Source organism: Thermothelomyces heterothallicus (assembly GCF_042370625.1).
Source record: "Thermothelomyces heterothallicus CBS 202.75 unplaced genomic scaffold P884_scaffold_1, whole genome shotgun sequence".
NCBI lineage: Eukaryota > Fungi > Ascomycota > Sordariomycetes > Sordariales > Chaetomiaceae > Thermothelomyces > Thermothelomyces heterothallicus.
In genome coordinates, this window is record NW_027192562.1 from 91233 (window position 1) to 115115 (window position 23883).

Genomic DNA, 23883 nt, shown 5'->3' on the forward strand with positions numbered 1-23883 from the left:
AAAGGCGTCCTCAGCATTACATAATGCGGCGTTGCGAACCATCGGCTGCAGCTCAAAGTCGGGGTGCCTCGATTCACGGCACGATTCCCGTCGGTGACAATTGCGTCGCCCCCTCGCCGCCAATCTCCGCCATGGAGGCATCTCAGCACACCTTCGTCGCCGAAACGGGACAGCCTACGCAGAGGCGAAAAAAGGCGCGTCTGGCCTGCAACCCGTGTCGGGCCCGCAAGACTGGATGCGATGGGAGAAAGCCGGTGTGCTCGGCCTGCTCCATGAGGGGCTGGGACGACAAATGCTTCTATCCGGACAGTGTCATGCAACCTTCAACAGCACTGTAAGCCTTTTTTCTCGGCCGTATCCCGACGAGCAAGTTTGGCCCCCCGAGCTGACCGGGAGCAGCACCTTGGTCGACATTGACCGGAGACTTCAAAAACTGGAAAACGCCCGGGCTGGCCAGGACGCCTCCCGCAGCTCGCCATCTTCGGCTCAGCACCCATCATCCTCCCTGGACGTGGCCGCAGCTCACGATGCCGGCCGTGCCGGCTCCTCCTCGGCCGAGCCCAGCCTGGCCTCGGCCGGCACGTCTTTCGGTCACGCCGCCATGGATGAGAGGCCCTCAGATGAGCCAGTTGCCGCTCGTCCAAATGAACCCTCGGCAGCGTCAAACATGGCTTTTAATATGCGCCAGGGCATGGAAGTGCCTGGTCGTCAGGGCCGCCCTCATGACCTGACCATGAACTCCGAGTCCCCGGTCTCGCCAACAGAATCACCCACGTTTCCCGATCTCGTCGGCTTCTCGCTGCACACTCCGGATCGTCCTCCAGACGAGTTCAACCCGCAGAACCTCTACCTCCCCCCGCGTGCTTTTGCCGATGAGCTGCTCCGCTGGTACTGGCAAAACTTTCACTCCATCTTTCCCTTACTCCACTGGCCCATGTTCAAGAGCAAATATCGCGCCCTCTGGAAGCAGAAACCGCCGCCGAGACCGGCGTTCGACGACATTCTCTTCTACGCAACCGCGAACATGGTCATGGCGCTGGCGTGTCTCCGTCTCGACAGGATCCCGCTCGAACAGAGGCAGAGCCAAGCCGAGGATTTCTACCACCGGTCGCTGCGGCTCGTGTCTGTCGAGGCCCTCGACACCGCCTCGATTCCGATTGTGCAGCTGCTGCTCCTCCGGGCCATGTATCTCTACTTTGCCGGCAAAGCGGACCGCTGCTGGCTCATGTCAGGGGCGGCCGTCCGGGTGGCTATTGGGCTAGGTTTGCATCTCGATCCCAGGAGACACCTCAATCAGCTCGAGAGGGAGATGCGCCGGAGGATCTGGTTCGGCGGCTGTGTTTCTTTGGATCAGTACGGCAACCCCTCCCGGGTTCTCATAACCTTCCCCCCCCCCCCCCCCAAAAAAAAAAAAAAAAAAAAAAAAAAAAAAAAAAAAAAAAAAAAAATCCTGTAATCAGCGAGCTATTCTGGTAACCATGAAAACAGGGTCATCTCGGTTAGCTTTGGCCGACCCGGTCTGGTGACTCCGGCTCTCACACAAACAGCACCTCCCCTGGCGATTGACGAAGAATATCTATCCACGACCGAGGAAGGCCGTCAGCCGGAAGGTCTGCCCTCACGCATGGACATGATGACCTTCACGCTCAAGACGGTGGAAATTCTGGATAAGATGAAAGAGGCGGGGAGCGCGCCGTACATAAAGCTAAAACTCGCAGGGGCCGAGATCACGATGCCGGAGCCGGGCGCTCTCCTCCGTGTCAACGCCATGATTGACGATCTTTTCCAGGCCTTGCCAGAACATCTCCGCATGGACGCCGACTACTCCAAGATGTCGCTCGACGAGGACACGGCCAAGTTTTTCCAGGTCCAGAGCCACGCGATCTGCTACCGGTTGCTGATCCTCCGAGTCTTCCTCCTCCGCCCATCCCTCCTCGCCGAGGCGCAACGGTGGACCAACCCGGCCGCTTCCTCGGCCCTGACGGCCTCATCCGTGCTTCAGGAGAGACTCCACCAGGAGATATGCATGCTTTGCCTACAGACGGTGCATACCATGCTCGCGGAGATACACCGAAGCCCGGCCACGGCCGGAGGCATCTCGGCGTGGTATACGCTGCACTGCAAGTCTCCCCGTTCCCTCCCCATCTTTTTTTTCTCCCCCTCCTTCCCCCTCCCTCCCCTCCTCCCGGCCTGCTTTTAACCACGACCCGTCCGGGTCTTCTTTGTGGGCCTGGTGGCTAACTCTGGGGATGATTGAAACAGTCACATTTGCGTCGGCCACCATCCTCCTCGTGGCGACGCTCTCGCCCAATCTCGGCGTGTGCCTGGACAGGGAACCGGCAAAGTCCTCGTGGGACCGCGTGATGGCGATCCTCGACTTCCACAAGTCGAACGTCGCCTCGGCGGCCCGAGGCATCGAGGTGCTGCAGCGCTATCGCGAGAGCATCACGCGGCGGGCTAGCGCGCGGCTAGGTAGGCACCCCCGACTCCCACACGCGCCTCACCCTCGCGCAGCGCTCATGGGCCATGGCGAGATAGGCGTTTCCCCGACGGCGGCCGCCGCCCAAGCTGTCCCGGACGTGACGCCTCCACCGATGCCTTACATGGCGCAACCGCAGCACCAACAACAACAACAACAGCAGCAGCAGCAGCAGCATCCCCGGCCGCTCCAGGAGCAGTTCAGGCACGTTCCGACGTGGGAAGGGCAGCAGCACACGATGCCGACGCCGCCGATGGGCGGGCCGGGCATGATGGAGGGCATAGACCCCTACTTGGGGTCAGAGGCGCTGGATGAGGCGTGGCTGGTGATGCAGGATTACGGGCCGAACAACTGGGTGCTGGAGCAGTTCAGGCTGCCATGACAGGGGCCGGTCGACTCGCTCCCTACCTACCTACCCAAGCGCCCTCTCGGTCTGAGGGCGAAACCCCATGATAACTGGGACAAAGCGAGTCGATGTACAAATACTGCCGTTACGGTGCGGAATTATAACGCAGGATCGCGTGCCGAGGGATGCGGACACGACCGCGTCGGGCTCCCGGGACAGGGACTCGGGCGAGCAGCCCCGTATATATATCTGTAATACATACCGAACAGAGCTGGCTTGCTGCCAGTCATGTCCAGCTGGTCTTGACCGGTTTCAAGACCAGGAGAACCACGAAAGTCACCAACCAGGTCCGGATACTGGGGCTTAGTTGTACGTAACGAGTAATACTCTCTTGTTTCTTCCCATGGCGGGTTGTGATCGCCAAGTTAGGTATGTTGAGATTTGCACCTCCTGTCGGAGTTCCAAAGCTCCAGAGTTAAAAGCTGGTAACACGAGCTGACGATGATGGGCTACCTCGGCATTCCGATCCCGACGAGTCCAGACCGTCCAGATTGGACATACCGCTTTTTTGGATCCGGTCGACCGGCGTGACCGCCCGAACACCCCCGCCCCCAGGCTAGCGTCGCCCTGCCCGGCGGCCTGGAGCAAAAGTTATGATCACCGGCAGCGTCATGATGTTTCCACAGTTAACCCCCACGGACACATGAATGAACTTACCGAGTCCTCCAAATCACCAAGGAGCACGATGACCCCCACGCTAGTCGCCACTGCAAGGCCGTGTCTGCTGGGCTATAACCAAGGTCACCCCAGGTTTCTGTTGCTCGTGTGCCTCAACAGGGGGCCGGGGGGGAGGGGGGGGGGAGAAGGGAATGACATCCGGGAGAACCCGCTGTTTTCGACTAACCACGAAACATCCAGGGCCGCGGACATGTCCGGGGGTCCCGCCCAGGCCCGCCAGGGGTAGCGACTGAGAGCGTCTACACTAGTGTACACTAAGTTGTCGCACGCAAACGCGGAGGGCGAAAGCGCGGGGGGCGGGGGTTTGGGGAGGAGGAGCAAACCTGGGGGGAGCAACTGGGGCGAGAGCAATAACTAAAGCTGTGTGGATGAACTCGGCATCCCCAGGGGTTGGGGTCGGGGGGGGGGGGGGGGACTCCATGACGTCGACGGCGAGTTGCGCTAGTTAGTTTGCGTACCTCGGTACCTTGGCCCGGAGTTGGGCGAGACACACTAACACACACACACAAAATCCGTGCTCTCTCTCTCAGACACACACAAGCCCGTACATACGGAGTACAGTACGGCAGGGATCACGCCAAGTCGTGCGCAGCGGAGCCTTGTTCGCCGCTAAAGTCCGATTGCATGGGAAAAGGCCCGATCAGGGCGGAGATGTAACCCAGAACGTTCCGTGCGACCCCACGCCATCGGTGGACGGGTCGGGTCTGGGTAGCATCCCACGGCTGCAGGGAATATGGGTATTCGGGATTGTGCGCATGGAGTGTGCGGAGTAAGGCGTCTAGTAAAATACTTGATTGGTGTATGTTTGGAGGCACGGAGTAGCATCAAAGCTATCTTTTTTGCTTGCAAAACGTTGGGGAGAGGGAGCACCGGGAGAGGCAGTCCGGATTCGTCCCCGAAAAGCGAGCTGGCTTCGTATTTCGGATGAGGGACAAAAGACGAAAGAAGACGAAAAAAAAAGACCTTCCTCCTCCCCCCCCCCAAAAAAAAAAAACCTCTACGTCCAGTGGTCCTTCTGTGTTAGTGTACCGATTACTTTGTCGGTTTCGTGGGGTCATGCTCTTCTCAAAATTTTTCGAGAAGATCTCTCGGTCTTAGCAGCCCAAACAAGTTCCACCTCCCACACCTCCGCAGTGCTCCCCGACATTCCCATGTTCCCCAACATGGCCCCATCTGTTTTTCACCAATCTCCACCATCTCCGGCCATACCCTGCATCAGCCTCATGCAATTGGCGTTCGGCACTGCAACGGCGCTAGGAAGCTTGACGATCTGCCAATAACTACTTTTGACATGCTGCAACAAGGTGTTCCCGGAATGAAACTGGGGCGCTCGATTGACGGCGGAATTACTGTGTAACGTTAGTGCCATTTTTTTTAGTGTGTGTGTGTGTGGTTTTCCTCTCCCTTGACGGGACCCTTGACGGGGAGAGAACCTGGTGTACGGGTCAGTGTAGTACTCGGTATTCCGTGCCTACTTGTACACTACGGACTGCGGTAAGTAATCCGGAGACCGTCCTCCCCCCCGGCGGATACCCCGGCCTGCCCCGGGCAAAGGGGAGAGTGGGAAAAGGCGGGGAGTGGTAAGTTATGGGGGAAAAGAGAGGAGCAGCACATGGTCGGCTCACCAATGGGACGGGGGCGGATTTTTGTCACCGGGCCGGGAGTCGTGTACGGATTATATATCAAGTTTTGTCTCATCCGCCGCTACCCGCTTGCAATGACACCTTATTAGGTCTATCCTCTCCCTCCCTCCCTCTCCTCGGAACGTCCACAGTCAGCAACACCACCACTACCACCAACCACCGACCCCGACCCCGACCCCGACCCCGAACGCGATCCCAAATGGACGCGGCAGCAGAGAAGGCCGGGGCCCAACAGCATGAGCTGAAGGGGGGTGCTGCCGACCCGGAGACGGCCTTCGCGCTGGATCCCGGGCGGCGGGCCGAGGTCGAGAAGAGTCTGAAGCGCAAGCTGGACACGCGGTGCTCCTACTTCATCCTCCTCTACATCATGAACTACCTGGACCGCAACAACATCGCGGCGGCGCGTCTCAAGGGCCTGCAGGACGACCTGAACCTCTCGTACAACCAATACGCGACCTGCCTGAGCATCCTCTACGTCGGCTACATCCTGATGCAGGTGCCGTCCAACATGGCCATCAACCTGGTCTCGCGCCCGTCCCTCTACATCGCCTGCTCCATGCTGATCTGGGGCCTGATCTCGACCCTGTCGGGCCTCGTCACGGGCTTCGGCGGCATGGTGGCCGTCCGCTTCTTCCTCGGCTTCGTCGAGGCCGCCTTCCTGCCGGGCGCCCTCCTCATCCTGTCCAAGTGGTACACCCGCCGCGAGCTGACCACCCGCAACGCCCTCCTCTTCTGCGGCAACCTCATCTCCAACGCCTTCTCCGCCCTCGTCGGCGCCGGCGTCCTCTCCAACATGCAGGGCGTCCTCGGCCACGCCGCCTGGCGCTGGCTGTTTTACAGTACGAGAGCCCCCCCCCGGAATCCTTCCGAGATTTCTTTTTCTTTTTCTCTTCTTTTTTGGTGTGTACTGTATGTACATACCTATATAGGACTGAGACTGACGGTCAAAATCAAAATAATTATTAAATAATAGTCGAGGGCGCCGCCACCATGTTCTTCGCCGTCCTGGCCGCCATCATCCTGCCCGACCTGCCGCACAACTCGCGCGGCTTCACCGAGGAGGAGCGCTACGTGGCCCAGCTGCGCATGACCGAGGACGTCGGCACGGCCGACAGGGACGACGAGCCCGGCCAGACCGTCTGGACCGGCCTGATCCTCGCCGGCAAGGACCCCAAGGTCTATCTCATGATGTTCACCCTCACCGCCTACGTCGTCGGCCTCTCCTTTAACGCCTTTTTCGTACGTCCTTCCTCTCTCCCCCCCCCCCCCTCCCGGGGTTTTTTTTCCCTCTCTCTCTGTTCGTTTGACGGTTTTTATTTTTCCAAAAGAAGAGCTGACCGTAATTTTTTTTCAGCCTACCCTCACCGGCACCCTGGGCTTCGACTACGTGCCCACGCTGCTCATGAGCGCTCCGCCCTGGGTGTTTGCCTGCTTGGTCTCGCTGGTCAACGCGTGGCACTCGGACCGCACCCAAGACAAGGTATGTCTTCCAATTGTTTTTTTTTTTTTTTTTTTTTTTTCCGGAAAGGTAACTAACGTGACCCAGTTCTGGCACATCACCGGCCCGATCGTGCTGGGCCTGGTGGGGTTCGTCATCAGCATGTCGACGCTCAACGTGGCGGCGCGGTACGTGGCGCTGTTCCTGCAGGCGAGCAGCTACGCCGGCTTCATCGTCTTCTACTCGTGGATCTCGTCGTCGTTCCCGCGCCCGCCGGCCAAGCGCGCCGTCGCCATCGCCATGATCAACGCCTTCAGCCAGCTCGGCAACGTCGCCGGCTCCTACGTCTGGGACCTCGAGGAGAACGGCTTCCGCAAGAGCTACGGCATCGTCACCGCCATGTTCGGCGTCGCCGTCGCCGGCTGCCTCGCCTTCCGCATCATCCTCGTCCGCCTCAACCGCCAGCTCGACCGGCAGGAGCAGGAGGAGGTTGGCGCGGGCCCGGACACGGGCACGGGCACGGGCACGGGCACGGGCGCGGCCGTCGACGCGGACCGGCCCGAGCAGCGGAACAAGGGGTTCCGCTATCTGGTGTAAGCGGGGGGGACGTTGGGTAGAAGAGTGTTAGGTTTTTTTTTTTTTTTTTTTTTTTTGGTAATCTCAAGACTCAAGAAAGCGAGGGAAAATGAACAGCATAATTAGATCGAGGCCTGCAAGGGGCCCGGCACCGAGTAAACTCTTTCCCGAAATGCTCCGCTCGTGATTTTCTGGGTCCCCTCCGCCGCACGAGTCTTGCCCTTGGCGCGTTCCTGAATCATACCCCACAGATCCGCGAGAGAAAGCGCTATTGTTGAGGGGGGGAGATGAATCAAGTCCTCAGGATGACAGCTGTTCGCGGCCCCCAATTCTATGATCACATCATAAAATATGTGTAATCACCGGCATATCGAGTACGAAATAATAACGCACCAAGGATCGGATGCTACGCATATACCTTATTATATACCCATGTATGTATGTACATACTACTATTCGGAACGATACCTATCTGCTATGTACAATGAACCTCGATGCCTGCCCTCTCCCTTCTCCCTTACGACGCGGGGGGAACCGGTCAGAGAGGATCCGGCCTCTACAGGCACTGCGAGTACCAGTCGTTCTGGTACTTGCAGGTGTAGGGCGCCTCGCAGCGGGTAGGGCCCGTCCATCCCTTTCCTCCACACTGGCCGTAGTGGGTCTGGGTAGGCTCGGCCGGGCCGGAGGAGGTGGTGGTAGCGGTAGCGGTGGCGGTGGCGGTGGCGGTGACGGTGGATGACGGGTTGGGCCCGCCGCCGCCGCCGTTGTTGTTGCCGTCGCCGGTGTCGACGGTGGAGCCGATGTCGCCCCAGCGGATGTTGGAGAGCACGACGCGGGCGTCCGGGTGGTTGGCCAGGATGTTGGACGGGTTGCCCTCGGTGTCGCTGCAGGGGCCGTTGCTGCCGGCGTCGAGCCAGTTCATGTACCCGGACCCGTCGTTCCAGATGCTCAGGGCCAGGACCATGCCGCGGCCGAGGGCGTCGCCCATGCCGGAAAGGCCGCCGTAGGGCTGCGCGGAGGTGCACCCGTCGGCCGTGATGACGTCCCCCCCGGGCGCCGCGCTGGGCACCTTCTTGCCGTCCTGGACGTAGACGCGCTCGATGCGGGCGAGCTTGCCCGAGGTGGTGCCGTCGTCGGTGACGAAGCGGGTGATCATGGTGAAGGGCCGGGACGTGTCGAGCGTGCCGCCGGGGGCCCAGTAGTTGTGGTAACCGCGGGCGTACGCGTTGAAGCCGCACCCGCTCTTGTCGCACGAGTTGCCGATGCACGGGTGCGGCGTGAAGGCCTCGGCCTTGGAGTTGGCCTCGAGGATGTCCATCTCGTTGCAGCACGAGCCCACCCGGCCCGTGTTGAGCGTCCCGTTGTTCCAGTTCTGGACGGGGCACTGGGCGTCGCAGTAGCCCGACCCGTACTCGGCCCCGCCCGTGTTGTACTCGTTCCGTCCTCCCGTCGCGTCCATCTCGGACAGGTACAGGGCCGCGTTTTCGCCGCACGGGAGCGACGACACGTCCACGTCGAAGCTCAGCTCCTGGCCGAGGAGCTTGAGCACGACGTAGTTGCCGTCTCCCCCGAGCAGGTAGACGCGCGGGGAGACGCTGTTGACGGCGCCGTCGTCGCCCTTGAAGAACTGGCGGAGGGTGAGGGAGCTGCCGGACGTCTCGACCCCGCTGCTCGTGTAGTTGACGCCCTCGACGAAGCAGTTCTTGGCGCACGTCGCCTCGTCCGGGCACAGCGTCCGGTCGACGCCGCTGGAGGTGATGCACGACTTGCTACCGTCCTCGGTGTGGAACCAGCGGTAGTTCCAGTCGAGCACCACCGACGTGTCCTGCTCGACGCACCCGCCGCTCGTCGTGCACTTCCACGTCGGCAGCGTCGGGTGCACCTCGGGCGTGAAGGAGCCCGGTTGCTGCGCGTTCGCCACCGAGGCTGCCAGTGCCGCCGCCGCCACCAGCCCCTGGAGAGTCTTCTGCCCCATCGTGTTGTCGTGTCTTTGTAATTAATATCTTCTGGTTCGACTTGTCTGACCGCGACTCTGGGAAACAGATCTGGTTGGAGACCGTTTCTATTAGACGCATCTTTATAAACATAGCCTTCCTATTTATCTTGTGAATTTTCCCTCGTTCCTCGCTCGGGTTATTTTTGGTGTCCCCTGCTCCTCCTCTTCTGTTTCCCCCCGTCACCCTCTTCAGACTTGCCGACTTCCGCCTTGTTCCCCCTCCATCACGGGCCGTTCGCCGAGAAATGCTACCCCCCGCCGCTCGGACTAAAACCGACTTGGCATCTCGGAAGCTGAGCTTGGCTCCCGTTCCCGGTTTCCCGGGTTATTAAGGGGTCGCGGGTGGGCCCCCCAAAATCCACGAATTGCAGGCTCAGCTTCGGCACCTCCCTTTCACTATCCGTAGTTCGCTGACAACCAGGCAAGGGCGTCCAACCCAATAAGCCAGCGGGATTGAAGTTGATGATGCCTCACCTTGCATTGTGATTCCACCTGAAGCACAGCTGTGTACGGGAGGTCACACCTGCTATAATTAAGTACAGAATGTCAGATAATTAAAAAGAACTTATGGACATCCCGACTATAGTTAGATCCCCTGAACTCGTATGTACTTGAGTAGGGTGGGCTTCTCGAGTCCAAGCTGTAAATACACAAAATTTTAAATACCCAATTGAAGAAACCCGGGGAATGGCAACAACAAAACTATGCAACAACCCGGCCCTAGGATCCCTCTACAACCCTCCTCCACTGCCACGTAGACCACCAAAAGTCCGCCGTTCCGTCCTGCCTCACACGTTCCCGACTGAACCCAACTCAGGCACTGTAATTACACACTCGTGTATACGAACGATCGCAGCTTCGACCGCTGACCTGGCTACACTAGTTGCATTAATACTTGGTGGTTCAACACTCGGCCCACACTCGGCCCACACCCTCCGATTAACCCCATCTCGTTCCTCATCACGACCACGCCACGCCCTCAGCGGCATCTGCAGCCTGGGATGGCCGAGGCCGCTCGCGCACCCTGGACAGTGGTGCGGCTAAAATATCGGCCTTGTTTCCGTCGACGACACGGCTGAATCCAGCATACAGAACACTAGTGGTCATCACAAACTCCTCATCTGTCCTCTCATCGGGCAACCGTTCTAGCAGCGTCGACAAGAAAGAGATCTTTGCCGAACGACAGACCTTGCGTCCCTCCCGCCGGCAGATGCTGGCCGACGCTGAACATCATCTGTCGAGGTTGGCCGCGAGCCGACTCCTCCTGTCGTGCCGTCTTTGCGAGCAGGCCGATGGCGACGAGCGCCTCTCCATATTATACGACACGGACGGGCACGAACAGTCGGTTCACCCATCCAGCGGCAGACAAGGGGATGCGACAGGTGAACATGGCCGCGAATAGGAGCATCATCCTGAGCCGGGCGGGGACCAGCTCATTCGCATCTGCTGCTTGAAAACGCGCCAGTCGCTTTGCTGGGCTAATTAGGTTGGCCTGCAGCGGATTGTTGGCGCACCACATGTGATCCAGAATCCGATCCAGAATCCGCCTCGTCTGTTCAAATAGCGATGCGTAATTCGGATTTGCTTCTCTGCCCTCCTTGTCGAACTCGTCCAAGCTGCAGAGGTCCTGCAGAGAATTACCTTCTTCATAGTCGGGACTCGGTCCGTAGCTCAATATTCGTGTCGTTGCCGTCCTTCAGTACACGAATGACCCACTGTGGATTCTTGCACACCCATCCACACTTCACGGCATCCAAGTGATCCAGGGTCCATTCGGGGTCGGAAAAGTGGCCATATTTACTTGGAGATATCTCGCCGCCTTGGTGTGAGTCTTGCCACTGCTGCCGGAACCACTTCATGGATGCTTCCATTGTGGGGAGGACCGAGTTTGGGTCGGGGCAGCTGCCGAATTCGATCACCTTGACGACGGTTGTCAAGTGTACCTGTCAAGGGTTGCCGTTCGATATCTTAGGCACTCGGTAGCCTATAAGCTTTCTAAAGTCTCCGAGACACCAGGGGCTCGGTTAATGCTTGCTAGGCAGCTACCCGCTAACACAGGTTTTAGAATTAGTCTAGCACTAGCTTTATACTAATTAGACTGTATAATTTAGCATGCTTATAAACGCTTTAGCCATTTCCTTTATCTATAAATATCACTTGTTTTTTTTTCTCCTTTATAGATAGTAAAAATAAGGTACCTTTTAATAGATCTTTAAGCCACCTACTATAGAGTCTTTTTAAATATATACTTAAGTTTATTATTAGAAATAAATAAATAAATCATGATAATAATAATAATAATAATAAATTCTTATATAGGTTAGTACTATTTTTAGAACCTTAAGTTAGAATTAGGATACTAGTATTTACTTTAGTAAGTACAAGCGTAGTATTAGTACTAGGATATTAGTATTTACTTTAGTAAGTATAAGCCTAGTATTAGTACTAGGATACTATAGCTAGCACGTGGCTAGTACTTTAGAAGCTCTAGCGCTTCTGATAACAAGTATCAAATTACCGGCCTCATTACCTCACTCAAAACAAACTCGTCCCCGCTAAATTCTTTCTTCATTTTCTTAATTTCTTCATTTCCAATACAGCACACTTAGACGACCGCACCGCGCATGCCATGCCATGGCGTCCGTCGCAAGCCTTCCCAATCCCCCCGAGCCTCTTCCACAAGTCCCGGGCCCGAAGCTCGCCCCCTTCACCCCTACAGCGCACGCCGACATTGAATTTATCGAGGAACTTGGAAACCCCGACAGCGATGTTGATTCCAGAGTGTGGAAGGTCAAAATCAACGGAATGGACCCGTACTATGCCCTGAAAATGGTATGTAGCTCCTCCGGCAGCTTGACCCGCGCGCATAAACAAACACGCGCACTCATAATTAATAATTAACACGCCAACCAAATTGAACTAAAAATGGAATTACCCGCATGTCAGTTTCCTTTCGCCTTGCCTAGGTATCTCGGGAGTACTACAGGCCGATACCTCACCCGTCGCCTTTCCTCACCGCTCCATTACATCGACTTCCTCGATCCTTTCAACTGCGAGTGCCGCGTCTACGGGCGGCTGAAGCAGGAAGGCCGCGAAGATCTCGCGGTTCGCGCATACGGCTACGTCCTCCTTACACCCCAGCAGGAGGCCGAAGTCGCCGAGATGGCTAGTGGAACGGATATTCTTCCGCACGTCCCAGCCAATACCGAGACCGTCCTCGACGGCTGCAACTTCTGGGGGCGGTGGGAGGTTCACCGTCATCTACCTGTTCGCGCCATCGTCAAAGCGCTAGTGACGGACTACACGCCGTTCGTCCCGTCGAGGCTCCACGACCATTGGCGGGACCTGGAAGACCTCCACAAGTTGGGCATTCTCGTGCGCGACATTGGCCCTAGGAACTACATGGCCAGCGGGAAACTCATCGACTTCAGCCGGGCCTGGACAATGCCCAGTCCGTGCTTTGAAGCCATTGACCGCGTAGAATTGCTGAGGCAGAGGCATAATGACGCTCTGAATCTTCACGTGTCCATTGTCCAGTTCGGAATGGGAGAGGGGTGGGACTGGGGAGATCCAGGATACGATGGACCAACTACACTGGAAGCCCATTACGGCGTCCCGGACGGCGACCCGCTCGGCTATTACGGGATCGACCCGACGGCTTATGACTGGCGCAGGTGGGAGGACGACCCCAAGGCGGCTGATGCGTTTCTGAAATACGAGCTATACGCGGCGCCTGAGTCCCAGGACGATGAGGGAGTGCAAAAGGATAATCTGCCGAAAACTGGGGGAGCCGGAGGAGAGGAAATTGCAGGAGTTGTGGATTGTTGAGGACACGTGATTGCGGCAGGTTACGAGAGGTCTGGGTGAGAAACAAAAAAAAAACAACCAAGAACCAACACCTGCATAGGGGCACAACTGGAAGGTGATAAGTGGAGAACAGCGATACTGCTGCTGCGCCGCCATTGCGACTTAATCTTCGCCCACGCGCAATAACGAGCAGGGTTTTGTCAGAGGAACTGTTGTCGCCAAACAAGCGGGTGGGCCGAAATAGTCATGCTGATCCTACTATTCCGGACCTACGTTGATATCTTACGTCCTGGACATACATATATATATATATATACCTACAGGTCATTCTATATAAGGTTAATTACCTAAGCTATATATATAGGTATGTATATATTATATATATATAATACATATATATAGACATATAACCTTACCACCCCGCCTCCTCGGAGTCTTAGAGGAGCTTATATCTTTAGCATATATTGGTCTTTATCAATAGAACACTTAATTAGATAAGCTAAGGCTTAAAGTTCAACTGATAAGCTTATCTCGGCGTAATAGCAATGCACGCCACGCCAAGAAAGGCCATTAAGGTTCTCCACGACGCCCGCAAAGATAGGCATTGAGGGGCTCATGCGACGTCGGCATAACCAACCTGAACCCTCCTGCCGCACGCTGAATCTGAAATGAAGTCGCCCAATTCGACTCTTCCCCTCCAACCTGCCATCTTGTCAAGAGATGAAATTTCGGAGTAGGTTTTTTTGACCTTTCACGCACTTCTATAAATTCCTTCTTTCTTCCTTTCAAAATCACGAACAGACTGGGGAAGTCAAAGAAGGGAGGGGCATCTCCAGCGCAAAAGAGACTTGCGTGCACCAACATCCCTATGCCTATCGGAGTCCACTTCTCGCGTCCCAGATGGGCGTCACAACTGCGCCGGCCGGGATACCTCAGAGCCATCCCCGCACCCGCTCTCCAACTCATCGGCCTGCTCATCTTCGTTAATGGGCTGGTCTGGGTCGCCGCCGGAATACTCCTGCGTATGTGCACGCCCTCGACACGATCCTGGTCGAGAACCGCAATTTTCATTAACTGACACTGCACAGATTACAACCCAGAGCTCATCTCGCCCGCGGTACTCTCCTAGTACGTCGTCCGGCAATTTGGATTTCCTCAAACCGTGGCATTACACAGAAGAACACACACGAAACCCCTCCCACCTTTTTTCCCCTCCCCGCAAGCCCTTGTCGATTGCCGGAAGAGGCAATTCGTAATCAAGTCCCGTACCTCTAATTACTATACATCTCACTAACACACTAAAAAAAAACAGCACCCTCGGCCTCCGCCATGCCCTAGATGCAGACCGTATGTTGCCTTTTGCGTATCTCCTTGTCGTTCAGTCCATTTGCTTTGCTATTCCGTCAGCGAACACGGTCTCTTCGCTGTTTTTTGAAAGCCAAAAAGAGAAAACCGCAACAAGAATGAACAGAGGAGAAAATGGAGAGAAATACGAAGAAGACTAATTAACGCACCCTCACTCTCCCCTCCCTGGCGGCCGCCGCCGCCAGGCAGGGGGAGGAAACAAACCAATCACATTTGCTTTACAGACATCTCCGCCATCGACCTCATGACGCGGCGCCTGATCGCCTCGGGCCAGCGACCCGTCGCAGTCGGCACCTTCTTCAGCCTCGGCCACTCGACCGTCGTCGTCGTCACCTGCGTCGCCGTCGCCGCCACCGCCGGCGCCCTGCGCGACCGCTTCTCCGACTTCCAGCGCGTCGGCGGCATCATCGGCACCAGCGTCTCCGCCGCCTTCCTGCTGCTGCTCTGCGCCGGCAACGGCTGGGTCCTCTGGCGCCTCGTCCGCCGCCTGAGGGCCGTCCTGGAGCAGCAGCAGCAGCGGCAGCAGAGGGCCGCGTCTGCGGACCGGGGCGTTGGAGGCGGTGGCCTCGAAGAAGGGGAGGAGGAGGAGGAGAGGAACGCGGCGGTGGACGTCGCCGCTACCGGCGCCGGGACGCAGCAGCAACCGCTGCAGCTGGAGGGCCCGGGTTTCTTGGCGAACGTCTTTCGGAAGGTGTTCAAGATGGTCGACCGGCCGTGGAAGATGCTGCCGCTGGGCATCCTCTTCGGGCTCGGCTTCGACACGAGCTCCGAGATCGCGATCCTCGGGATCGCGAGCATCCAGGCTGCGCAGGGGACGAGCATGTGGGTGATACTCATCTTTCCGGCGTTATTTACCGGTGAGTGGACGCTCTTTTCTCCCCAACCTCCCTTATTCTTTTCTTTCTTTCTCATGTACACGCGGACAATATTGATTGATGCTTGAAACGTTACTGTAGCGGGCATGTGTCTACTGGACACGACCGACGGGGCCCTCATGATGGCCCTGTACACGTCTAAAGTGTTCTCCCGCGACGTGGTTGCCATCCTGTACTATTCCATCGTCCTGACCGGCATCACCGTCTTTGTTGCCGCTTTCATCGGCATCATCCAGGTCCTGTCCCTGGTTGAGAACGTCGCGGAGCCCGAAGGGACCTTCTGGGAAGGCGTGGGCGCCATCGGCGACCACTACGACATCATCGGTGGCTGTATATGCGGCCTCTTCCTTCTGGTCGGCTTGGGATCGGTGCTCATCTACCGGCCGTGGAGGCGCCGCATGGATAAGAGGGCCCATCGCCGGGCAGCGCCCGGTGACAGCGAGAGCCCCGAGCTCAGAGGCTCGGAGCCGCAGAGCCCGGACCCGCTGCTTCCTGGAGACGAGCCCCGTGCTCCCGGATACGGGGTTGCCGTCGGAGCGTCAGGGGACAGCACGAAGAAATTGGATACCACCATCACACCGCCGGCCTGAACGGACCGGCACTCCCATCTCGCTCCTGGGATGTATATGTTCTCTTCAATGAGTATTGTTGCGGAGCTGAGGAGAATATACTTGGACGTATTCGCAACCTTGCGGGACTCTGACGTGGTCATTGCACCCCGTTCGCTTCTTCAGCTCAGCATTGGCTTCTTAAAACGTCAACTCATTGAGATTACCCACATTCCCGCAGCCGAGGATAACAGCCCTGTGCTCCTGTAGATTCGACTTGAATTAAAGAGAGTAATTGTAAGTGGTATGCATCCGCTGCTATTCATTAGGGTGCTTGGTCTCGACCTGGCCATTGTTAGTAGATATTTGCACGCCTGCTCTTTGAGTTTCCTCGGCTGCGGCTCGGCATCGAGCCGTCCAGACTACCACCGCCACGAACAGAAGAGAAAGTAGTGGGCAATGTAGAGGTTGTACATGTTGAGCACAAGCAGCGGGATGGTTTTTGGTACCACGGAAACCCACTCAGCAGCCAGTAGTAGGTAACGGCTGCCACGACGCCACCGAAGTTGACGATGGTCCACAGCCAGTACAGAATGCCCATGTTGCGGTACTTGTTCCTCTTGTGGGCCTTTCTATCGCCGGACGCGGCCCACAACAGCTCGATGCCCAGCAGGCGGTCCTTGATAGCCGTCAGGTAGGCGTACGCCTGCACAACCATGACGTGCTGCACGTTGAAGCCGTACTTGGCCTTGGCCCAGAAGCGGAGGAGCAGGGAGCCGTAGATGATGGACCGAACGGCGAAGGCCAGCTTGTAGTACTTGAACCACTAGGGTCGGAAGAACAAGAGGAGAATGCCCCGGGATGGGCGAGACGAAGATGCCGAGCAAGACAGCAGAGTAGTACAAAAGCCCTGGTTTTTCGTTAACACTGATTACACCTCCATTTCCTTCTCTCTCTCTTTCCTCCTCCAACGCAATGGGGTGAGTTGGGGGTAGCTGCTTACCGCAGAGGTATTATGACTTCTGCAAGGCAGTCAAGTTCGACGTCCAAAAGTTCTTGGTGGTAAACAGAGTGGTGCTGCCACGGGCCCAGCGCATCTGCTGCGAGAAAAAGGAGCACAGAGTATTTGGACGGATGCCGTTGCCAGACATAGCGGGACGGACTTGACCTTCCAGCCACGGTCGACGGCGCCGGACTTGCTCGCTCTCGTCAGCACCGTTCAACACCCTTTCTCCTCCCCTATATGCGTGCGTAGCATATATGCTTGGCATCTGAAAAAGGAAAAAAAAAAAAAGAACAGGCCTACCGGTATGGACATCCTCCGAGAAGCCAATCTCGGCTGTCCCGCCGACCTTCTCCAGCGGGGCCCTCCTGTACACCGCGCTGCTCCCCACGCAGATGGATGCCCCACACCTGTTGCGGTTGACCTGAACGACGCGGTAGAAGAGGTCCTGCGTGGCGGCGCCCTGCTCGACCCAGGGCTGGCTCCATGGCCGACGTCAGTGCAGTCGAGAGCGCGATCCGCACAGTCGCGAAGCACGCCAAAGAAGGTGCTATCATTGTCGTGCGGCACGGCGCGAATGATTCGCAACATTGTGAATGTTATTACTCGATAGGCGAGGCAAGATCAAACTTCCAAGCTGACGCAGTCCAGCTGCACCATTATCGCCCGGATAGCCATTTCGAGGTCCTGTCAAACCCCGAGTTGCTCGCGGAAGGCACCGCCGCCGAGAACCTGATGTACTCGGATCGGATCCTCATCGGCAGCGCTCAGACTCTTGCCGGAACCCAGGTGGCCGCCGTATTCAAGGATGTCTATGCGGCGTGGGTGCCTGCTGGCCGGATAGTGACTGCCAACACACTTCAGCAGCGAGCTCTCCGAGCTCGTGGCGAATGCCATGCTTGTCCAGCGCATCAGCAGCATCGACGTGGTGAGCGCCATGTGCAAGGAGATTAACTTGGGCGCCGAGGTGGATGATGTGAGCCCGGCTGTTGGGAAGCGCGAGAGACTGGGGTCCAAACTCTTGCAGGCAGGCGTCGGTTTCGGGGGCTCGTGCTTCGAGAAGGGTATCCGGAACCTTGCATACCTTGCGAAGGAGCTACATCCCGATGTCGTTGCGGAATATTGGCTGGCAATCTTGAAGATCAACGAGGATCACCGCCAGCGTTTTGCCCGCCGTGTCGTGCGGGAGCTGAACCGGTCCCTACGAGGAAAGATGATTGTGGTCTTGGGTTTCACTTTCAACGATGGAACCAATGACACGCGCAACAGTATTGCCGTTCACGTTATCAAGGATCTAGCATCCGAGATGCGGCAGGAGATCGCCGTGTTTGACCCTGGTTGCGCTGCGGCTGACATTCTCGAGAAGGTCCGGCGAATTGGCCCCAGCACTGTCCAGATGGAGAGGGTGAAGATCTCCGCCGGCTGGAGATGGTGCATTCGAGGGGCCAGTGCCGCTTGCATTCTGACACCATGGAGACAGTTCCACGGACGCGGTCTGGGCAATCGACCAACGAGGCCGGCCAAGACCGCGAAGAGTGGTGCTCATGTGTTCGCGGCCCAAGGTCCTGCTGGTAGCCTGAGGGAGTTGAGCATCCTCGAGATAGAGTGAATGGCCTGGAAGAATATCGCTGTCCCCTCGGGTGATCCTTTGCGGAGACTCAAACCGCTAGCGCCAGGCCTCGCCAACTGCACATAGTCAATGCGGGCTCGGGTAAGCCAGGATCCACGACACAGAAGCGGTGGACTGGGTCGAAGTTGCGGGTTTGATGCAGGGCCGCGCTCGGTTTTCGACGGCCGCAACGTTGTCGATCATGCTGAGTTTATTGGACTGGAGTTCAAGGTTTGGGGCATCGGAAAGGTTTCTTATTATTCCTATTGACTCTCTGTACCTATGTACTTCGATAAGGTGATGAGACAGCGCTGGCCGTTTTGTAGGGGACATAGGTACCTAGGTATTGGTATTTCTGAGAGACTGAGGCAAAGCTATTAAGTACAGATGACAGCTTGGTAAGTGATGCCGCGTAAGGTACGTACGTACTACTAAATTCCACATTTCTGGGATCATTCAAAACACCAATCTTGGGCTTCTCCATGGGAGATCGAACCTTTGAGCGTCGTTGAACATGAACTACCGCACACAGAAATGGTGGGATGCTGATTCGGGTGCAATGGCAAGTCGTGGCTGCAGTGCGTCCTCTGAAGCTTAGCTTCCAGGCGTCAATGACCCTAGCACATGCTGTTGGAATGGCGCCATTGGTTGATCGCTCGGCCGGGCGGTTTGTCTCACATGGCCACTTTTTGCGTTCACAGCGTTGCAGTCGGAATCAAGCGGGAACAGGCGAGATCAGCGATGCACACTGATGATGGAGCTTGTTTCGTGCCCCACATTAGAGCTTGCTTTGTTGCTTGGTTGGTTCATGGGAGACTTGTATTCAAAGGGTCGCCTGCTGCCGATTTGGGCTTGAAGCGGACTGCAGTTTTAGGCAGTAGGAACGCTGTTTGGTCCCTGGCAGGAGCGACTGCTGCCTGCGTTTCCCCACTCTGGAAGCCAGAAAACCACCTGCATCGTGATGAATGCCGAGTTCTTGCCCTATTCTTTGCGAACCTTCAACCACCATTCCGACAAATACGGGTTCTGGTTGTCCATGCAATACCGGGGGATCTTCTTGTTGTGCTAACGACAGGAAATAGCCTGCTGAGTCTGATCGCCCAAGACTCCACTGATGAACACCCGGCAGGTTCGGTATCGCGAGGCAAGGTAGGTGGCCAAAATGCCGCCTCGTTCACACCAAAAGAGGAATGGCGGGCATCGTAATCCTGGGTGCTCTGGAACTCAATGACCTCAGTCACCTCGGCGAACGGCTCTTGTGTATGGATTAAAGCATCCACAACGGCCTTAATTACGCATCATCTTGGCCCAAAAAAAAATAAGGGTCTCCCTCCGTGAGCTCCTTCGTTATGGCATACGGATACTCTAACACACGATCGCAAGTTCCACCAGTATACCTACTGATCGATGACTTGCGCAAGGCAAAACGGTGGCGCACGTCGTGATCAATTGGTCATGACGAACAAACGGTGGCAGTGCTTTTCGGTTCGTCTTCAGTAGTACTACTCAACAAAGTACCAGCTCGGTCCTTGACTCGGGTGATGGGCCTTCGTCTGTTTATGAGAAGTCAAGCTTCCGATGCATTCGCCGATCTCTGAGCGGATTTGCTGCGAGATGACATGCATTGCGGCTGCTGCATGCAGCACTACAGGAGCCATGATTGCATGGCGCTCTCTGAAGTGGCCGCGCCTCCTTTTGATACCGGCCTGTAACAACAGGGCGGGCTAGGCCGGAGTTAAGGGCATGGGTGTTTCATTGCTCTCGTCCTCCGTCTGCCGGTCGTTGGACCAACAGGCAACCCCAGTGGCACAGCAGCACGAGGTCTCGGAGTCTGACGAGCTCTCGGTGAGAAAAAAGCAAGATGCCTTTTTTTGCTTCAATCTGCTGATGCACCCCACCTCAAAGAGGCAGCACTGACCCTGACCTGTCGAGTTTCCGGGGCGGGATGAGTCTTGAATATTGTGTTCATCACTGTCGCGGGATGAGGACGGTTCATGGGCTCGTCTATGAGCCTGTTCGTGTACTAATTCTGCGAAGACAGTCCCGTTTCGTCTTGCTCTGCTCCAGCCCGCCGGATGCGCCGCTCACGTCCCCCAACTTGCCGTTTCAGGTCATCCACCAACGATTCGCCAGGATCGTGGGGCATCGATGGTGGGGTGAACAGGGAAGAGCGGGAAGTGTCACAGGACCCTTGCGTTCCCGGCAGTCCACACCCACCAGCGACCTATCAGGGTCACCCGTCCAGCTCAGCCATTGCCGTCGATGTCTCATTGGCTTCCGGTAGCCACACCCTTGCCCGTAGCTCCGCATGTGGGTTAAACATACGGATACAACTACGCTAGACTCACCCCTGGTCTTTGGAGGGTCTTGACCACACAGAACACCGTCACAAACCACCCCTTCACTGCATCGTTTCCCGCAAACATCCATGGCGAGGGCGGGAAGGGGGTGTCGCTTGAGAGATGCGGCTAAGCAGCATGCCAGGTTGGGCGACGGCCGGCTTGGGGTGTGGTACTGGGTCAACCATCCCATGGGCCCGCCCTCACATCCCATTCTACGACGTATATAACAAAAACAGGCCGTCCGCCTTCTGGTCGTCGGCCCCGGTTGACAACCACCTTATCCAACCCGTATGCAACCATAGCCCCGCAAAAACGGCTGCCACCACCTAGCCCGCCCTCAAACACGGTCTGTCGCGGGCACCGCTAACTCTGGACGCGACTGACCTCGATATATCTCGTTGCGGACCTCGCCCTCGTCGTTCCTCGCCCATTCGGTGTTCTTCGATGACCTCATGTCGTTGACTCATGTCAGAAGACACCCTGACTGCCTTGTCTCGGATACGGCCGACTGATAGCAAACTTGAGCTCTCACGCCTCCTCTTCGATATCACAGCTCCCCCTTCAGGCACGTTGCCTTAGGGAAGCTTAATATCTCTTTACCGTCCTCCTCGTGCCTCGCCGGGCCGTCTATCGGAGACCTCACATCGCTCTTTCTCCAGGCCGCTGCCAACGCTGCCCACCATGTGTCTCACCAAGGTCTACTACAACACTTATGCGGACGGGGCCCAGGACATCACCGAGAAGTCGTACCCTTGTCGAGAGGGCGGGAGATGCTCCCATCCCGAGGTGCGCAGGTATGACCGCAAATTCCCTTTCACCAGGCTCGCAGACGTCCAGGCCGAGTCCCGCCGGAGCCTCTCGGAACGCCAGCCGACCCCCTACTTTTCGAGCCGCACACCGCGCAGCGCCAAGTCGTCGTCACCGCCCGGGAGGCGCGACTCGGGCATTTACATGGGCGGCGGCTCCAACCCCAGCAGCAAGCATCACGATTCTCACGACCTGTACGCCGGTGGCTACGACACATACGGCTACCGCAGCTCCTCGAAGCGGCATGACCCCCGAGACTCTCTCGACTCACGCTACGATCGCGATCGAGACCGCGACCGCGACCGCGAGCTGCGCCTGAAGCGCACCGTCACCGACCCCCACATCGTGTACGTAGACCGCGGGCGCGACGACGGCAAATCTTCCCGGTTCCGATCCCGCTCGAGCAGCCGCGACATCCCCTTGGGCCTGGTGCCGGTGGCGGAAGAATACGGCCGCCGGCGCCGGCATTCGACCTCTCTCGAGCGCGACAGCAGCGACTACGGCTACTATTCCGGACTCAATCACGCCGACGCCGCCCCTTCCAGGCGACGCACCGACGACCCGAAAGGGTACGTGATCTACGCCGACGACGACGAGCGCCGCCGGCAGCGCCGCGAGGCCAACCGCCGCGAGGCCGAGGCCGCGCTGCCGGTGAGCATGATGGACCCCTACGGCAGCGCGTACGTGCCGCGGCGGGCGCCCGCCGCCGCCGTCGTCCACCACATGGACGGATCCGTGTCGACCGCGACGGGCTCCTCCTCCTCCGCCAGCCGCAAGCAGCTCCGGTGGGAGGACGAGGTGCGCGCGCGGCGGGAGCGGCAGAACGCCGAGATCGCCAGCCGGCCGCGCCTGTCGACGACGACGACGACGTCCGGGGAGATCAAGGGGATCCTGAAGCGCAGCGCGAGCGACCCCTGGGGGGGCAAGAGCAAGAGCAAGGGGAAAGCCCGGGAGGCGGACGACATCGCGGACCTGCGGCGGGCGATCGAGAGGATGGAGATCTCCAGGGGCCGGGATCGGCAGCCCCGGGCCCGGGACGAGTGGGACTGGAACGGCGGCGGCGGCGGCGGCGGGTATGGGTATGGGTACGACGAGATGGAGAGCGGGAAGAGGAGCAAGAGGAGCCGGATCTATGCGGGTGACGGGTACAGGTACTGAGCATCCTTTTTTTCCCTTTCTTTTTCCTTTTTTTTTTTTTTTCTGATTTGGTCTCTTCATCGTCGACCCTTGGCATTGTTTTGGGGGAGTTGGGGAGTTTGTCTTTGGTGGTTCTCGTGTGACGGCCGGGAGGCCGGAACATAAAACAACACCAGTCTGGACCAGGTTGCGTCACGTATTTCCTTTGTCATGTTATGCTACGACTCGAATGAACGAAGATGCATCCCTTCGGCCACAATTCTCTATGAGCGTTCCTCCTCACGACTGGTCACCGAGCCCACCGCTGTCGGATCAACATGATGATCAACTCCAACGGGTAAGTATGGGCACAGCACATGATGCTCCGTAAGTATATACTGTACATATCCACATACATGGGACATGCGAACCTCGCCCGCAGCCAGATTTGCCCTGTATCCCCGGTCCTCGGCATCGGCCGCCGGGCACTCTACACGGGAGAATTCAGGTCATGAGTCAGCAGAGGAAGAGAGAGAAAAGAGGGGGGGGGGGAGACAAAGCAAGCAAGAAGAAACCGCAGTGGCCCTGAAACATTGTCCTCCGTTCGCGAGTTGGGCTGGGGCCCGGCCCTCGCCCACCGCACTGCATGCGGCGCATGCGCCAAGTTTGTGTCTCGGGAAGCGGCCCAACCGACTGGCCACCACCTTTTTTATTCCAATCTTATTTTTTTTTCCTCCGAGGAAAAGGAGACAGGGGTTGGTTGGATGAACTCCGAGCAGAGCGAGCGAGGCCTGGTGCGAAAAACCGCCGTGACAAAACGCGCCCGTCGGGCTGCGTAACTCTGGGATGTCGTCGTTCGGTGTTGTTGCGCAGCGTTGGGAGGCTAAAGCGGTTGGGCCGTGAGGTTTACACTTGAGTCTCCTCGTCTCTCGGTGGGCGTAAGCCCCCTTGAGACCCAAGGGACCTCACGCGTGCGCGCAACCAGGTTCAAACTGCTAAGCTAGGGAATGGATTGGTAATAGAGGCCTGAGTAGACTGGTGGCGGGGGCAGGAGGGTCGGTATTGCCTGTGGTTAGTTGGACAATTGTGAAGTGATGAGCGGCGCTGCTAGGTGTGCGAGTTGAGATGCACGGGAGCGGCCCGGGAGGGCGCGGAAATCAGCGCCCTTTTTCTTGCTTGGTGTTGATCCGAGTCG

At 57.5% G+C, this 23883-nt stretch overlaps 10 protein-coding genes across 10 annotated transcripts; 7 read left to right on the forward strand and 3 right to left on the reverse strand.

The window, feature by feature from the left end:
• Positions 1-131: 131 nt before the first annotated feature.
• P884DRAFT_273708 (fungal-specific transcription factor domain-containing protein) lies at positions 132-1526 on the forward strand (the record flags this gene model as incomplete). The annotated part of the gene is made up of 3 exons (XM_069442619.1): positions 132-334; positions 400-1372; positions 1461-1526. 3 exons carry the CDS (start codon positions 132-134, stop codon positions 1524-1526), a joined length of 1242 nt encoding a protein of 413 aa, XP_069301338.1.
• A 104-nt stretch (positions 1527-1630) lies between these two features.
• On the forward strand, positions 1631-2861 carry P884DRAFT_189051 (uncharacterized protein; the record flags this gene model as incomplete). The annotated part of the gene is made up of 2 exons (XM_069437408.1): positions 1631-2132; positions 2263-2861. 2 exons carry the CDS (start codon positions 1631-1633, stop codon positions 2859-2861), a joined length of 1101 nt encoding a protein of 366 aa, XP_069301339.1.
• Positions 2862-5405: 2544 nt separating this feature from the next.
• On the forward strand, positions 5406-7241 carry P884DRAFT_265637 (general substrate transporter; the record flags this gene model as incomplete). Its single annotated transcript, XM_069441962.1, has 4 exons — positions 5406-6045; positions 6180-6445; positions 6561-6686; positions 6753-7241. The coding sequence occupies 4 exons, from the start codon at positions 5406-5408 to the stop codon at positions 7239-7241; spliced, it is 1521 nt and encodes a 506-aa protein (XP_069301340.1).
• A 393-nt stretch (positions 7242-7634) lies between these two features.
• P884DRAFT_233440 (glycoside hydrolase family 7 protein) lies at positions 7635-9195 on the reverse strand (the record flags this gene model as incomplete). Its single annotated transcript, XM_069439883.1, has 1 exon — positions 7635-9195. The coding sequence occupies one exon, from the start codon at positions 9193-9195 to the stop codon at positions 7777-7779; it is 1419 nt and encodes a 472-aa protein (XP_069301341.1). The 3' UTR covers positions 7635-7776.
• Positions 9196-10501: 1306 nt separating this feature from the next.
• P884DRAFT_304022 (uncharacterized protein) lies at positions 10502-10735 on the reverse strand (the record flags this gene model as incomplete). The annotated part of the gene is made up of 1 exon (XM_069445070.1): positions 10502-10735. The coding sequence occupies one exon, from the start codon at positions 10733-10735 to the stop codon at positions 10532-10534; it is 204 nt and encodes a 67-aa protein (XP_069301342.1). The 3' UTR covers positions 10502-10531.
• A 1115-nt stretch (positions 10736-11850) lies between these two features.
• On the forward strand, positions 11851-13336 carry P884DRAFT_233442 (kinetochore Sim4 complex subunit FTA2-domain-containing protein; the record flags this gene model as incomplete). The annotated part of the gene is made up of 2 exons (XM_069439884.1): positions 11851-12048; positions 12163-13336. The coding sequence occupies 2 exons, from the start codon at positions 11851-11853 to the stop codon at positions 13042-13044; spliced, it is 1080 nt and encodes a 359-aa protein (XP_069301343.1). The 3' UTR covers positions 13045-13336.
• Positions 13337-13731: 395 nt separating this feature from the next.
• P884DRAFT_233446 (high-affinity nickel-transport protein-domain-containing protein) lies at positions 13732-15983 on the forward strand. Its single transcript, XM_069439885.1, has 6 exons — positions 13732-14045; positions 14112-14151; positions 14336-14370; positions 14613-14992; positions 15029-15245; positions 15345-15983. The coding sequence occupies exons 1-6, from the start codon at positions 13892-13894 to the stop codon at positions 15851-15853; spliced, it is 1335 nt and encodes a 444-aa protein (XP_069301344.1). The 5' UTR covers positions 13732-13891; the 3' UTR covers positions 15854-15983.
• Positions 15984-16228: 245 nt separating this feature from the next.
• Positions 16229-16637, reverse strand: P884DRAFT_304024 (uncharacterized protein; the record flags this gene model as incomplete). Its single annotated transcript, XM_069445071.1, has 1 exon — positions 16229-16637. A coding segment is annotated over one exon (409 nt), but the record flags the coding sequence as incomplete, so codon positions are not given.
• A 484-nt stretch (positions 16638-17121) lies between these two features.
• P884DRAFT_304026 (uncharacterized protein) lies at positions 17122-18423 on the forward strand (the record flags this gene model as incomplete). The annotated part of the gene is made up of 4 exons (XM_069445072.1): positions 17122-17184; positions 17604-17657; positions 17695-17922; positions 17956-18423. 4 exons carry the CDS (start codon positions 17122-17124, stop codon positions 18421-18423), a joined length of 813 nt encoding a protein of 270 aa, XP_069301346.1.
• A 2614-nt stretch (positions 18424-21037) lies between these two features.
• On the forward strand, positions 21038-22934 carry P884DRAFT_281459 (uncharacterized protein). The gene has a single exon (XM_069443552.1). It carries the CDS (start codon positions 21447-21449, stop codon positions 22728-22730), a length of 1284 nt encoding a protein of 427 aa, XP_069301347.1. The 5' UTR covers positions 21038-21446; the 3' UTR covers positions 22731-22934.
• The last annotated feature ends 949 nt before the right edge of the window (positions 22935-23883 follow it).